At 41.8% G+C, this 15,669-nt stretch overlaps 2 protein-coding genes across 2 annotated transcripts; one reads left to right on the forward strand and one right to left on the reverse strand.

Annotated features, from left to right (window-relative positions):
- The first annotated feature begins 1,461 nt into the window (after window positions 1-1,461).
- LRRC10 (leucine rich repeat containing 10) lies at window positions 1,462-3,815 on the forward strand. The gene has a single exon (XM_081210846.1). It carries the CDS (start codon window positions 1,560-1,562, stop codon window positions 2,388-2,390), a length of 831 nt encoding a protein of 276 aa, XP_081066972.1. The 5' UTR covers window positions 1,462-1,559; the 3' UTR covers window positions 2,391-3,815.
- Window positions 3,816-3,916: 101 nt separating this feature from the next.
- Window positions 3,917-14,443, reverse strand: CCT2 (chaperonin containing TCP1 subunit 2). The gene is made up of 16 exons (XM_081210843.1): window positions 14,293-14,443; window positions 12,078-12,152; window positions 11,884-11,949; window positions 11,680-11,791; window positions 11,233-11,309; window positions 10,846-10,958; window positions 9,535-9,737; window positions 8,524-8,624; window positions 8,315-8,442; window positions 7,819-7,922; window positions 7,168-7,287; window positions 6,407-6,535; window positions 6,203-6,306; window positions 5,396-5,495; window positions 4,938-5,079; window positions 3,917-4,176 (listed from the first exon to the last, which is right to left on the reverse strand). The coding sequence occupies exons 1-16, from the start codon at window positions 14,293-14,295 to the stop codon at window positions 4,146-4,148; spliced, it is 1,608 nt and encodes a 535-aa protein (XP_081066969.1). The 5' UTR covers window positions 14,296-14,443; the 3' UTR covers window positions 3,917-4,145.
- Between the last annotated feature and the right edge of the window lie 1,226 nt (window positions 14,444-15,669).

The raw sequence follows: 15,669 nt of genomic DNA on the forward strand, positions 1-15,669 counted from the left end.
GACTTCAGGACAAGCCCAGTGAGTAATGGAGACTATACAGGTTCGTCCCTTAGGGAAAGTGGCTCACTGCCCCACCAAACCCAAACCTGGCTGGCTGCTTGCTTACAACTATAGCCCAAGGGGTAGCATTGCCTATCGCTTCCCTCCTCCTCCCCAGTTTCTCTCTTCCCATTGTAAAACTCAGCAGGACATGGATGGGGTCAAAATGAATTTAGTTGGCTCTGTTTGTCATTGGCTGTGGCTCCACTTCCTGTTGGCCTCCCTGCCTTGCACTCCAGCAGTCCCAATGGGCACCAGTGGATGGAGTCACTGCATGACCATTTGGGGACACAACCCAAGTTGAATCAGGATTCAGTCAACACTCACATCTGATCATATGCAGAGGGCTACGTGAATCAGTTCTTGTTCTCTTGCAGACAAAGGTGCAACTACTGTCTGTCTCAAGACTTTCACCTCTGAGAGGCAGAGCATCCTACATTAACTGGTCTTCACCCCCCATCACTCATTAAGGTCCTCAAAGTCCAGACTCGAGGCTATTTTTTCATTGCCTTGATCTCATTAGGCCACTGCAAGGAGACTTTGGCTTGCCAACATAGTCACAAGGTGCAGCAATCTAAGGTCATTGTGATCTGCATTGATAAGGCTAGATTAATAGTTAAACTGTGAACCAGAGTTTTTACCCCATAATATATTTAAGTAAGCCCTAAATATGTACCTTAAAACAAATAAATGTAAATAAGCATTCTGCATCCAGAAATAGCAAAATGTCATATAAATCAATGTTCAAGTTAAGCAGTAGGATTTTCCTAATTGTGCCATGAAATTTGAAACCATCCATTTGGGGTCAAATTAGATGTTAAAGGTGTCTTTGAATCCCATGCTTAAGACTCCCACATATTTTTTAACCAAAAGCAGCCAATGGAGTCCAATTCAGTTCAGGTTTGTGGTACAGGTGTAGGGTGGTTTACATCAGGTATACTAAAGCAGTAGCACCTATCCGGAACGGGAACCTGTCACAGTTTCGGGCCAACAAGAATTGTTTGGCTGATGGTTGAACCCTGACTGAGCCCTTCAGCTTGTGCCAGAGGGCATAATATGTTACTTGCAATGAATAAACACTTACAGTAGGTGACATTTACATAAATGAGTACTGAACATGCCTCTTTCTCATGTTACTAGCAAGTGACTATAGCATAAAGCACCATTAGAGCAGAGCCTTTAGAGTAGAGAGCATGCTAAGGGGAACATTGGGACTGTTTTGGAAAATATGTCTGATTAAGCACTGTGCAATCTCAGAACTTCACCTCGGTGTTTTCTGCTGCTTTTGCGCACGAGAGCTATTCCAAGGCAATGCCTGTATTTCTCATCAGCAGACACTCATTCAGTTATCAGGAACATTTCAGGGCTCTTGAGATTCATGATTGTTGCTATGTGGACCATATATATTACAACAAGGAGGAGGGAACAGCACACAATATAGAAGCCAGGCAGCTTCCCTGCTCCATAAGCCTGATTCACTGGGTAGCGAAGAACCAATGTAACTTTCCAAAGTTGTTAGGATGGGCAACGCTTTCCGAACAGTCATTGCTTTCTTCCCATCAGATGCCTGCCAGAAATACATCCTGGGAGACCTTGAAGAGATGCCAATTGATAAAATGTTGGATCTGAGCAGCAGGCAGGTGAGGAGGTTCCCGCTGCACGTTTGTTCTTTCAGGGAACTGGTCAAATTGTACCTGAGCGACAACAATCTGAATCATCTGCCCTCTGAGCTAGAACAGCTGCAGAACCTACAGATCTTGGCACTGGATTTCAACAATTTCCAAACGCTTCCCCCGGTGGTGTGCACCTTGAAGCAGCTGTGTATCCTTTACCTGGGCAACAACAGACTCGGAGACCTGCCTGTGGAGCTGCGCCAGCTGCAGAACCTGAAGACGCTCTGGATCGAGTCCAACTGTTTGTATCACCTGCCCAACGTGGTGTGCGAGTTGAAGCAACTCAAGACGCTGCACGCCGGCTCCAATGCGCTGCACTCCCTCCCTGCGCAGCTGTGGTATCTGAAGGACCTGCGCAGCATCTGGCTCTCGGGCAACCTGCTGCCTGAATTCCCCCCTGTGTTGCTTCACATGCCATTCCTGGAAATTATCGACGTCGACCGCAACGTCATCACTTACTTCCCCAGCCTCGTGCACCTGAGCAGCTTGAAGCTGGTGATCTATGACCACAACCCCTGCAGAAACGCACCCAAGGTAGCCAAGGGGGTGCATAGGGTTGGGAGGTGGTCTGAGGAAAGCCCCGAACCTAGGAAACGATCTGGTATGGATAGGGACAAAGGATCTGAAGACATCGACTCCATTCTCCCTCCTCCAGGCCATCTCAGTCTAGCCGAGTGACAAAAATTTCCACTAGAGTGCAGAACTTGTAAGTTTGCCACAGGAGCCTTCTCAGCCAGGGTGTTCCATCTCCAGATAAAGATGAGAATATCTGGACTGTTTTCACAGGCTGTATAATCCAGTGTAAAGCTGCATGTGCTTGATTTCACTTGATTTCTACGGTATTGTGTGCATGTCCAGCTTGGTGAGTAATTTAAATACCTAGAATTAGCAAGATAAACTCTGAACTGTGACAGCCAGCTAACATACCCCTTCTGATACCTGCAGCTCTTCTACAGAATTCAGATGGAATAAAACCTAGTACACATTATAATCAAATCTTTGAGAAGGGGGAAAGGAATCAATTTAAAGATAAAAATGCAGGTGCCTTGCCTTCTGTAAAATTAAAACTAATGCTATAGCACTAGCTCTGTGGTATTAAAGAAATTGTATGTATTTTGAAGGCACTTTGAAGATATTTCATCCTGCAAATGTATCTAGTACAGCCAAACAGGGAAAATCTTTGCATTTATCCTGGTTTTGTGTGTAAATGAGAACTTTTAAGTTGGGGTTCACCAGTTACAAATCCAACTGCATGGAGTCTATCTGCATACCAGCTTGAGCGCTGCTCAGGGAAATGTAGCGTGTAGATAGATAGGAGAGATAGGACCCCTAGCATAGTGTTCAGCACCATCAGTCTCTGGGGAAGCCATGACTGATAGAAATGCAAGATTTATAGATATGCCATTAGAATAGTTTGTTTCCATTTAACTATTTAACCCGGTGTTATCCAATTAACGAAGTACTGCAGACCCCATTTTTCAATAGTCAAGCTAATGACCCTCCTACTTTTGAAAATGTAGATATCTCTGCAGTACTTTTTGCTATGTGAATGGTACCACGGACCACCAATTGGGAACCACCGCTTTAGCCTATTATACATGCCTAACAAGTTAGAGGAACTATGCAGTTAGTTGTTTTACCTTTTAAATTAAAAGACATGCAATATGTTGGATGTAATCCTAAGTAAAGCTTTTTATTATTTCATTGCGAACTATTTCTCCTCCAACTTTCCAAGCTATTTCAGAACTCTGAAAGTAGACTACAGCCTACAAAAGCTCATGCCACAAGACATGCGTTCACAGTTACAGTACCACAGCAATCTTTCATTTGCTGCAGTCACCAATACGGTTACTTCTTCCAGATTATTTTTTTTAACATGCCAGCTAGAAATTAACTTTTATTGTCTTGAGGAAGTCATGTAGTTGAACCTCCAATTCCAGCAAAAACAGTGAGGGTTCAGATTACTTCCTCCTTGCCGAGATGTGATAAGCACACAACTAGCTAAGGTTTAGTGGCCTGTATTATCTTCATGCAGTGTTTAATAAAAGAATCACACAGGATGACATTTTAAAATACTAGCAATAAACTTTGCTTTCATGATCAGCCACTTGCATATTATCTGAATTGTGCTCATTGTTTCACAAGGTCTTTCCAATAAAAAGCGCACACTCCGGTACTATACCGAGGTAAATGGAAAGTCAAAACAGATTTGAAACTTTTATTATGGGGAACTACAAAGAGGATGGTGGGGAAGTATAGATGTTATACAGTAAGAATGAATTGGTCTTTTTGAAACAATATAAGTTAAACCAACAAAAGAATGATCACATGCCAAAGCTCGATATTCCATCCCTTTATTCTTCAAATCGGTCTGAAGCGCACAACGTTTTTTGCAAACTTCTGGTCCACGTGTTTTTACTGACCACGGAATACTCAACACGGATAACGATCTGGTACTCTTTTCCTGAAAGAAGAATCAGAATTCAGTACACGCAAACGTTGGGAGGAAAGAAGAGTTTCCAAGTTCATTGCAAGCCTAGAATGTAAGATCCTAAAACTGTTTGTACATGTTTGTTATTTAGTTCATCAGCAACAGCCTTCTCAGTCCACTCTTAATTGCCCAGGTAATTCCAGAGTAGGTTACAATGATATTTCAATTCGTAACAGTAGCAGGCAGAGATAACTACAAGTCAAGAGGGTAAGATCACCGTTCGGCCCACTACCACAGACGCCTACAAGAGAGTTGGCACCAGCTATATCTGAGGGGGAGGGAATTCGACAGACAACCAACACCAAGAAAGCCCTCCCTCCTGAACTGTTTATCAGTCAATTAATTGCAGCTCCATCAAAAGGACCTCCCCACAGATCTTCATGTACGAGCTCCCCACATGTTGGATCCCTCTGGCCAAGCCCTTCTGATTATTTTGAATCAGCCAAAAAAGGCAAGTGCCGAGAGGGTATGTTTTCAGTCCCGCTGCTTCAACTCCCTTGGCCACATCCTCAGGCCTCAAAACCTGGAACAGATCCTACTAGACCAGATAGGACACTGATGGTGCCTTGATGGAGTTTATCTTGTATTAGCCGGTAGTATCAAATGTAAAACAAAATTTAATAAACGTAGAAGCATACCTATTATAAAGAAATTATAGTTCAAATCAATTGTTTTTCTGATAAAGATTGATTATGGCATTGTCTCGCAAGAACTGGAAAAGCTTTGGGTTTTACCTTGGAGCTGCTTTGATAATATCATCGACACGGAGAATCACCTCTGCAGCTTCAGCAGCACTCAGCAAAACTTGCCGTTTCACTTGAAAGCTTTCCACCACTCCCAGAGTTGCCATGTCTGCAATGGTAGCGTCCTTCATGTCTTCAAGAGATTTTTTAAAAAAAAGGTTTCTCAGAGTTACTAAGGCAAGCATCCCATTTCCATAGTTGTTTTCCATTTTCTATCTTGGCACTATTAAAATGATACTGATTTTAATTAAAGGTCTACACATTTTCTAGTGGAATTTGCATTTAGTGAAATTCAGTCTTACACTTGATTTTAATTTTCACTGCTGCTGTTGAATGTAAAGCACCCCAAAGCAGCTTCTATTCCCACTGCCAAGTGTTTATTAGTCTTAGTAACACAAAGGTGTATTTTTTAAAAATAAAACATACAAACTATATATAAAAATCCTTACCAAGTCCATACGTGGTTTTCCCTTCAATATGAGCAGCTCGAAGCTGGGAAACCAAATCTGCACTGTCATAGCCAGCGTTATCAGCGATGATAGTTGGGAGCTAACAAAATCAAGCAGGCTTGTTAGATCATTTGGCAAAGAACAAACCTGCAAACTACATGCCAGTTGCAAAAATAAATAACAATAATGCACAGCACACATGTAAGCGCTATGAGTTACTATTGTACTATTGCACTATCCTTACTTAAAATATGTGTATCCTTGATGCAGAATCTGAATTTGTCAATACTGACAATCTTTGCCAATCCCTCCCATTCATTGAAGAGAAACAAGTTTACAAGAGAATCCCAGATCTCTGCTTAGGTCAGGGCTAGGGAACCATTATCCCTGACCACTGGCCACACTGGACGGTGCCGATGGAAGGTGGAGTCCACCAACATCTGGAGGGCCACAGTCCTCCATTCCTGGTTCAAGGGAATCCTGCTACAATTGGTTTGGAGAGAGAGAAAGCCAACCAACCCATGTTTTAAAAGCGCTTAGAAATAACGCTATGTAAAGCCAGCCAAGTCAAAGAAACATGGGAAAGGGCCTAGAGGAAGATAGGCAATGTTACTGTTCCTTGGTTAACAAGGGCACAAGTTGGTTGCATGAGCCACAAACCTGAAAACTACCATCTCAAAAGACTTTGCAATGACCAACAACCAGTAAATGTCGTTTGGGTGCTCAACCTCCTCCTCATAATTACTAGCTTTCCAGAGCACTGTGCTTCGTTATACTGGTAGTAAAAAGAACCAAACACTAGTTTACCGTGCTCAAGGCCTTAGCGAATGACTCCATTGCTACGGATTCCTTGCCTGGTGTTCTCTTTGCAAGCTCCCAGACAGCATTAGCCATTAACATCTCTGAGCAGCCTATGAGTTAGGAAACAAACAGACACCTTGTAACCAACCTGAGAAAGTATTAAAGTTAAATTTTCAATTGCTGGAGTTAAAATAAGAACACTATATTTACCTCCACCATACACCGTTCTAGTATCTTTTACAGTCTGGGCAAGAACACACAGTGCATCATGCAGAGATCTTTCCGCTTCATCTATGATCTGTTGTGTTGCACCACGCAGCACTACGGTGCATGCTTCACCTAAAAGGTATAAAAAGGTAAGGTAAAGCAAAAAAATATTTCCAACAAAATCCTGTCTCCTACATAGCAATATATAAAAGGACATTGAACCTGCTGCCCTGCTGTCTATCAAGCCAAATCCTAAAGCCGCATAGTGGTGACTGGTTGTTGTTGTTGTTATTTATTGTTAAAATATGTGTACCACCCTTCATCTGCAGATCCCAGGGCAGTTCACAACATAAAAACACAATATAAAAGCATAAAAACAAGAAACAACAACAAACCAATAACCCCCCTCCCCCCACTAGATGAACTAAGCTACTAGAGATGGTTGCTCTGTAGCTGTTCTTGTTGCATATTCAGGCATTTCCCTTTGCATACTTGCAAAAGGTGTTATTCTGTCTCAAGGTGGTAGAGGTGCTAGGGTCATTGCTCTTTCCATGTGTGGGTAACATATGAGCATTGCTACTACCCACCATCCCCGATAATTTCCAGGGACGTGCCTGTTTTTAAAATTTTCAGACTGTGGGTATCTTCTCCTCCCTTCCTTGGGTAAAGCATGAATGCAAGGTGGCAGCTGCTCCACAGACACAGCAGTGGACGGTAGCTGGTGCATATGATTGTTCTGTCCAACACTGAGCAGCAAAACCTACCCATGGCAACTCCAGAGAAATGAAGAAGTTTATCTTCCCCAATCATGACTTCTTCAATCAGCTTGCAGCTTCCTAGCTTTACCAATTCTGGATGGTCAAAAGTTGAAGCAATTTCACCACCTGAGAATGAATGCAACTTTGTGTTAGCCTTTTCCTCCCACAAGTGTAAAATAGTTTTAGAAGTATGAGCAGGTGTTCATCAGTCAGTCTCTCTCTCTCTGTGTGTGTTTTGTTTTAAAGAAACTACTATGCTGATATGCCACTTTTCACCTTAAATCATGGAGACATCCTCACTACCATTGTGCGAAAAATGTTAAAAAATGTATTGGTAGCCAATTTCAGCTCTCATAGTTGGCCCACAAGCAGCACAGAAGCTGGGTTCTGTGTAACTTTCCCGAATAGCTAAGAAAGAAATCAGATTTACAGTATGTTGTAAAAAAAATGAAGTGTAGGAGTACGAGTTCAGATCCTTTGTTCAATGGATGGTACTTTGCCGTCAAGGTAAGGTATTTACTATGTGATTCTTGGTTATTAGTGGCATGTTTTATCTGGTGTTGCTTATTTACTTTTATTATGCAGTGGTGTTTTTTTACTGTACCACATTCTGGGATCCCTTGTGTAACAAAAGGCAGGTTAAAAATAATTCTGTACCTGTAACAAGAGCTAGACGTTCAACTCCAGCAAAATCTGCATGTTCAATAGCCATAACACCAGCAGCAGCAAACATCTGTTCTGGGTAGTTATAGATCAATTGCCTGTAATAAGAAAAGGTGCTCATAATAATGTGGCAGGAAACATAACTTAATTTATCTCAGCAAAAACTTCCATAGTGCTTAACAGTACAATGATTTTTAAACATTGTGTATGACTTTAACTGTTAATGACTAGTAACCAAGGTTTTGTTCTTGGGTTCAACATGCCAGGCTCTAGCTTTCATCCATGGTATGGCATGGCAGCAGCAGTAGGTATGAGGAAGGAGTGATGTGGGAATTTCTGTGCACCTTGAACCAGCATGCTGTTTGTTCACACTAAAGTACAGTTCGTTTTAAGCTGTAGTTTAAGGTGATGTGTGAACAGACAGACTTGTCAGCAGAGGCTCTGAAGGGTCAATCAGCATGCTCCAAACATCCCTCAGCATAATACATACCTGTTGATAAAGCAGTTTATTCCATGCTTCAGAATACGTTCAACCTTCTCCTTCATTTTCTCTTTTTCTGCTTGTTCAATTTCTGCCACCTTTGCCGTGGAATCCACTCTTACACGGGAGCCAAATATCTAAGAAATAAATATGGCAATATTCAGCAATAACTCAACTGCTTTGACTACACTAGGATTTGCACCACAAAAATTACGTACCTTAATTTTATCAGTATCCATGCCAGTATTTGCGATAAGGATTTTTGCATTTTCAATCCTTTTTGGCTGGTTGACTCCAATTTTTTTATCCAACAGAAAACCTAAAATGAAGAAGAATCAGACTTTTGTTACAGCAGCAAGGATTATCCGGCATATTTTATGAAACTGAACAGGTTGCCTGGGTCTCTTTTCACTCATAGGAATAGATTCAAACACTTAGCTGAATAAAACAAAGCAGTATTCCCCCCAAATCATATGAAGCATCAAGGAACACATAAGGCAGACTAAAATGAAACAGTAATAAAATCAGAAAATACTTAGCTTCTTAAATGTAGATAATTTGAGGCTACTTCAGATGCTTAATTCGTACAACACATTATGAAGTGACCCAAGTGCATAAATATGAAAAGGTTTCTCTCAGAATGGGCGAACATTCAGTTTACATAGGTAATCCTGTGATTTAGAACCATTCAGGAAGCAATGTAAACATGATCCACTTAGGTTTCACATCTATGGAAATAGCTTTCAGAGGCCCTTCTCTGCATGCAAAATATTACATTGGAACTTGCCTTCAAAATTTTACCAAGGCTAATAGAAATATACAAATACTGGCTGCACTAATATATCACAGTAAGCCATAACCCATCTTGTTCCTTCCATTTTCAGCACTATATCTGAACCAGTGATTGTGTTTGTTTCGCTCCTACAAACCATGAGCAGTAAGCAAAGAAGAAAATTTGGTTACAGATCAGTTTATTTAGAGTGAAACAAACTATGATCCCTGGTTTGGGCATAACACTAAGACAAGACTTGTGAGCTAGTTTTCTCCCAGTGCTAGCCTGTAGGAATAAAGCAGACACTATTTTATTTGTTATGGCTTACATGACAGCAAACAATGTTTTTTAAACTGGCTTAGTGGAAAGCCTGCTATTTTATCTTCATAGTAAGCAATGATAAGGCTCCTTGCTCTGACATAATTTACTGAATTGTTACCAGTAAGCAAAATTATACCTTCATCCAAGTAGGAGTCTATTAGACTTCCTCCTAGTTTCTTGATGATATGAATAGCTTCCAGATTACCAGATCCCTTCAGCCTAAGGACAGCATCTACTGCAAGTTTTGCAAAGTGATCTTTATGATGAGTAAGCAATTTTGAAGAGAGTGTGGTTTCTGCAATATTCATTAAGTCTTTGTGAAATGAAGCTTCATTTCCCCTGAAAAGCAGAAAAAACAAACTTAAAAGCACATCTTGGATCATCACTAAAATATATGGCCTTGATCCAGAGAATCACACAGCAAAGTTCTGCATAATTGCAAGTCTTCTGACACTCCACTTTCGAACAACAACCACCCACCTACACCAACCTAACAAGCCGCTACCCAAACTTGGAAGACGTTATCTTCAAATGTTAAGAACAAAAATACTGTGAGCCCATGCAGATGCCTAATAGCATGTGCTGCACTATTTGTATTTTAGAAGAATGTAAAACTGTATTTTCAAAGAAAGATGTCCAATGTTTCATCTGCATACTGATGAGACTAAATTAATCCATGAATCATGGATTTTATTTTTTCAAATGCAGAACCTTCTCAGCATTTAACATCCATGAATCAACAGCAGTACAATAGGGTTTTGCCTCATTAATGTGCCATAGACCCAGTCCTTCCTTTCCCTCTGTATCTAGCACATTTTTGAACTCTGGTATAAATCAAAAGTTTTGCAACACAGGTCATTTTTTTCTAATACAAGACAATTTTATTCAAAATATAGAATAATGTCCTAGAACACTGTCCTATCCAGGTGTGAAGAAGTCTTGTTCACTAGGACAAAAGAATCTAGAACAGGGAGGCTATTCTTTCCATAATAGCCACTGTAAAATATTTAAAGTAGTTGGAAAAATAAAAAACTAAGGAGGGAAGAAGCCATTTGCATCAGACACCATTGTCTTTAAAACATGCTTTTCACAAATAAATACAGCAATATCTAAAATAATATACTGCAGAATTCAGAATGTTTTTAATCTGTTGTGAGCCGCCCAGAGTGGCTGGGGAAACCCAGCCGGGTGGGCAGGGTATAAATAAATTAGTAGTAGTAGTAATATGTTCAGGATAAATTTCAAGACTATTTTGCTTATTGGTAGAATATTACAACGAAGTTGTGTGTTTCAAATAGCAGGAAACACTTCTTTAAGTGCAAGCACCATTCAGCTCTTAATGCTACTTTCCTTTTTTGTTTGGCTGCACACACCTGTCATTAGTTACATGATACTGGACCATAACAATCTGAGAGACAAATGCCTGTTGTCTGTGACTAGAACTAACCCATGATCCACAGCAGATTTCACCAAGGCTTCTCTTGCTGCTTTCGTGGCTTCTCTCCAACCTGCAATAATGGTCTGAGGGTGGATTTTTCTGGCAATCAATAATTCTGCCTCCTAGAAAAATAAAAGCACTTAGTTTATCTTAATGCAGTTGCAAGTAAAACGTGCCACTTTCTTGTTCCTTTTTTCAGTTGTCTCAATGATGCAACGGCTTAAATAAGATTACCTGGAATCTTCAACAAATAAAAGCTCCCTAATTTTTTTTTTATCAGTATACCTTATACATATTCTATAAAGTTAGCTATATTAGTTTGTTGCAGCAAAAAAACTTCAACTTAGCATTTCGGCATACCTTTTCAGTGTTTTAAAAAATGGAACTATTTATTACCCTTAGCAATTCAGCTGCCAGAACAGTTACTGAAGTAGTTCCATCTCCAACTTCGTCATCTTGAACCTTGGACATATCTGTGAGGAGAACGTTACCGCATAAGCTTTAATATTGAAGTATCACGTTAGAATTCTATACGGCTATACAGAAATCAGAGATAAAAACAGGATCTCTCTAACTGCACTGTCATACTAAAGGCAAGGCTGTATGTGCCCAGGATAGGGCACTATGTCATGAGAAGCAAATACAGCATTATGCAATGATTAAGCAGCACCATCCAGCTTTTTCTTTACGTCTAAGTTTGACTGCTTTGGTTCAAGAACCAGCATGATGTGGTGAATAATGTCAGACTGGGAACACAGCATAGTTTTCACAGGAAGCAGACAATCTACAATCTTTTAACTTAGCAAAATAAAATATCCCCGTAATATATTTAGTCAAACATACCAACCAAAACCTTGGCTGCAGGGTTGTCCACTCCAATAGCTTTTAAGATAGTTGCCCCATCATTGGTTACTGTCACTGTGCCTTCTCTTCCAGTACTAAGGAGAATCTTGTCCTGAAGGTCCATATTTGAAGATATTTAATATTTGACTCAAAAGTGGTAATAGTGACAAAAACAACATATTTCAGAAATTACAAATAACTTACCATGCCCTTAGGTCCCAAAGTGCTTTTAACTAGATCTCCAATGGCAATAGCACCAACAAAAGATGACTGGAATAAAAAAGGGGAAATTATAAATATGCCCCAAGCAGAATAAGCTCAAGCTTTCTTCTATAGCGAAACATATACAGGTGCAACTACAGTTCTAGATATCAAGTATCAATGAATATTAGACTTGCCAAACGGGCTGTCTCTGCTCTCTCTTCATCAGCACCAGCCTTGAAGATATTCACAGGTGCTAGGGATAAGGATGCCTGAAATAATAGGAAACAAAATGCCACTTAGCATATAGTAAAGACTTAATTTTCAAATAACAATTTTACACCTTGCCATCCACTTACTATGAGTGTTATGTAATTTCTGAATTGCTCACATTGTGACTATTGCTCCTTTCAGGCATGATGTTCACTTATAAATCCTACATACTAACAGGTACAAGAGCACTAAGTTCTGCCTCCCAGATCACCACTGTCATCACCCTTCATGAGTCTGAAGTGGACAGCATTTTCTATTTGGGGGTTAGGGTGGAGGCTAACAGTGTGATTTAAAGTATGAACCAACCCAGACCCTGCAATCATCATCTGAGGTGCTTCTCTGAGTGCCTCCGCAAGAGGTCTGGAGGGTGGCAGCACAATATCAGGTCTTTTCTGCAGTGGCTTCCCATTTGTGGAATGCTCTTCACAATGAGTCCACCTGGCACTTTCATCACACATCTTTAGGTGCCCAGCAAAAATGATACTCTGTAACCAGGTCTTGGGCTGATTTAACATTCTAGGGCCTTTTAAATGTGTTTGCAGGAGAGAAGCAATTGGTTTGTTTTTGTTTTATTGTGTAATTTGTGTTCTCATTTTGTTTTGTTTTTTAATGTCATCAACTGCCCTGTGGTCGTCAGGTAAAGGGCAACATACAAATTTAGTAAATAATAATAATAATAAATCTTACAAAAACAGGGTTCTAGATCACATGTGGAGCCTCCATGTGGAGCCATCCTCCAATTCGTGGAGGGCAACAAGGATGGTGACGGTTGGGGAATGAGGTGTAAAATGTACACACAAATCGAACAACCAAACAAGAGCTTACAGCTGCAGAACAGCGGTGAGGAATATCTGGACTGCAGGCCAAATAACACCCACATGGCCATTTTGGTCAAGCCGCACGAGCCTGTCTTGTACCTGCTATTGTCAAGCGTGGGGCAGCTTAAGACACACTTTCCACAAAGCTTCCCAAGCTCTGATCATCAGGTCTTGCAAAGTGCTGTGCATGGGACTTTGCAAGACCCGCCGATCAGATAGATGCTAGTTCTTGCAGAACGCCACACACATGGCGTCGACAGGCTCCATGATCAGACGACGCTCAGCACCTTACGTGCCTCTCTGCCTGTGCTGCTTGGTTTCAAGCAACAAGGGCAAATACGGGTAGCCTCGCCCACCTGTCAAACTTGGGGAAGGAAACAAGGATGTGGTCCACCCACCAGATCCAGGCCCCCCACCCCTGCTGCAGGATGCAACGTGAACTGCGGTGCAAATCACTACAGTGGTACCTCAGGTTAAGTACTTAATTCGTTCCAGAGGTCTGTTCTTAACCTGAAACTGTTCTTAACCTGAAGCACCACTTTAGCTAACGGGGCCGCCTGCTGCTGCCGTGCTGCCGGAGCACGATTTCTGTTCTCATCCTGAATCCAAGTTCTTAACCTGAAGCACTATTTCTGGGTTAGCGGAGTCTGTAACCTGAAGCGTATGTAACCTGAAGCGTATGTAACCCGAGGTACCACTGTACATCGAAATTTAAGAAAAAGGGTGGTGTGTGTGTGTGATATGCGACGCCGTAGGCATGGCAGCAGCCAGGCTCCCGTGAAAGGAGTCTTCACACGGATCCCCAATGAACTCGGGAGGCGACGGGACTCTCCTTCCTTGGGAGATTTTGAATCATAAAAGGAAGCTCTACGCGAGATTCCTGCCTTGCAGGGGGTTGGGCTAGATGACCCTCGAGGTCCCTTCCAGCCTATGAAGTGAGTGCATGGAACTACAACCAAGAGGCCTCTCCGGAGTCCCGTTCCCCCCCCCCAGCTGCGGCTTCCTTTGTCTCTGGCGCTGGCTGCCTGCGCACCGAAGGGAGAGGGAGGCGACCCTTCCTCCTCGGGCCGAGGAAAGGCGACGGGGACGGCCTGAAGGCCCCAGCATCCTATCCACCGTGAACGGCGCCGCCCAAGGAGAGAGCGGGGCCCAGGGGCCTCTCCATCCCCGGCCGTTGCCGCCAGGGCGTCACCGGCTCCCCTCCCCCTTTCCGGTAATTCTGGAACCTTCGGTTCCCTTCCCCCCCTCAGACACGCCGGGCTCCGGCTGCCCCTCAGCGAAGAGGGACGGAGGGGATGGGATTATCAGACTCGAGGCTCACCATGTTGACGGCGCAGTGGGGCTTCCAGGCCGCTACTCGAATCTTCCCAGCCGCCTCGTGCCCGGAGCCGCAGCTGCGCGTTCGAGCGGATTCAACGAACACCGGAAATGACGTTCGCCGCGGGAGAAAGGAAGGGCAGAGCTGACTCGTTGCATGCCGGGAAGTGTAGTTTTCTTTCCCCCTACCGGCGGGTCCTTTATGCCTCTGCGTAGCGGGTTGGAGCCTAGCCAGGGATCGGCACGAGCTTGTAATGTAACGGGTGGAGATGGGTTTTCAGATCTAGCTGCTACAGCGGCAAGAATGTTACTCGCCCCAAAATGGAAAAAAGTAGAATTCCCAGCAAAGGAAGAATTGGGTACAAAAACTTATGGAGTATGTAGAAAGATTTCTTCCAGCCACAGGCCTACTTTAAATTGCAGCTGTTAGTTCTGGGTATAGCAGTCCCACACAGTGGTATTTATATATATTTTTAATTAGGCAAAACCGAAGGTTCTAAATACTGTACTGGCTCGCCACAAATGTCAGAGACCTGGACTTCAAGATGGGAAATAATGGTCTGATCTGGCCCAATTTAAACTCTTAGCAAAAATAATAGCCAGAAGCTATTAACAGACTCCACCATTTAAAGGTGGAGAAGGAAAACTTGCATTTTTGAACGGTACTACACAAAACCACTCTCTCTACAGAAACGACAAAGGGAGTTCACCATAGTTTTAACCCAGCCTTCAAGTTTCTCTGCTCAAGCACTAACTAGGTTTGGTGGCTTTCAATCCAACAGGAGAGACTATTGAATAGCAAATTAATGTGATGTGTACTTAAAAGCAGATTATCTTTACAGTTGACTTGACTGTAAGAAAAAGTACAAAATACAAACACCTGAAAAAACCCATCTCCCATCCACCCAAGAAGCACTGAACACTTACATAGTAAAAATCATTATTTTATTGCCATGCTACAATTCGTATGAAGCTGGCACTGGTGAGGGGATGTTTTCAATATTACATAATACATTTTGAAACTGACATCATCTGGTAAGCTGAATGACAAAGCACGCCAAAATTAAATGGTAGTATATGAATCTTGAAAAACAAAACATACTATGTGTAGTATAAATGTCATTTTTGCTTAAAAGGAAGCATGGAATGTTTGAAACAAACCACAGTGGGAGAGGGGTGGTTTGAAACAAGTTTGTGAATTTTTCAGAAGGATTTTGGCAACTCTTTAGAATTTTTTATTTTTATAAAATAAACTCTAGAAAGCTACTTTTATACAAAGTCGCTATGTAGGATGTCTTTATGTAGGAAAAAAATTATAATGCAAAATTAGAACAAATAACAACAACAAATTTACAGTATTTTACAATGTAATGACAAAAAA

The sequence above is a fragment of the Podarcis bocagei genome (genome assembly GCF_964188305.1).
Source record: "Podarcis bocagei genome assembly, chromosome: 10".
In the NCBI taxonomy this organism is placed as follows: domain Eukaryota; kingdom Metazoa; phylum Chordata; class Lepidosauria; order Squamata; family Lacertidae; genus Podarcis; species Podarcis bocagei.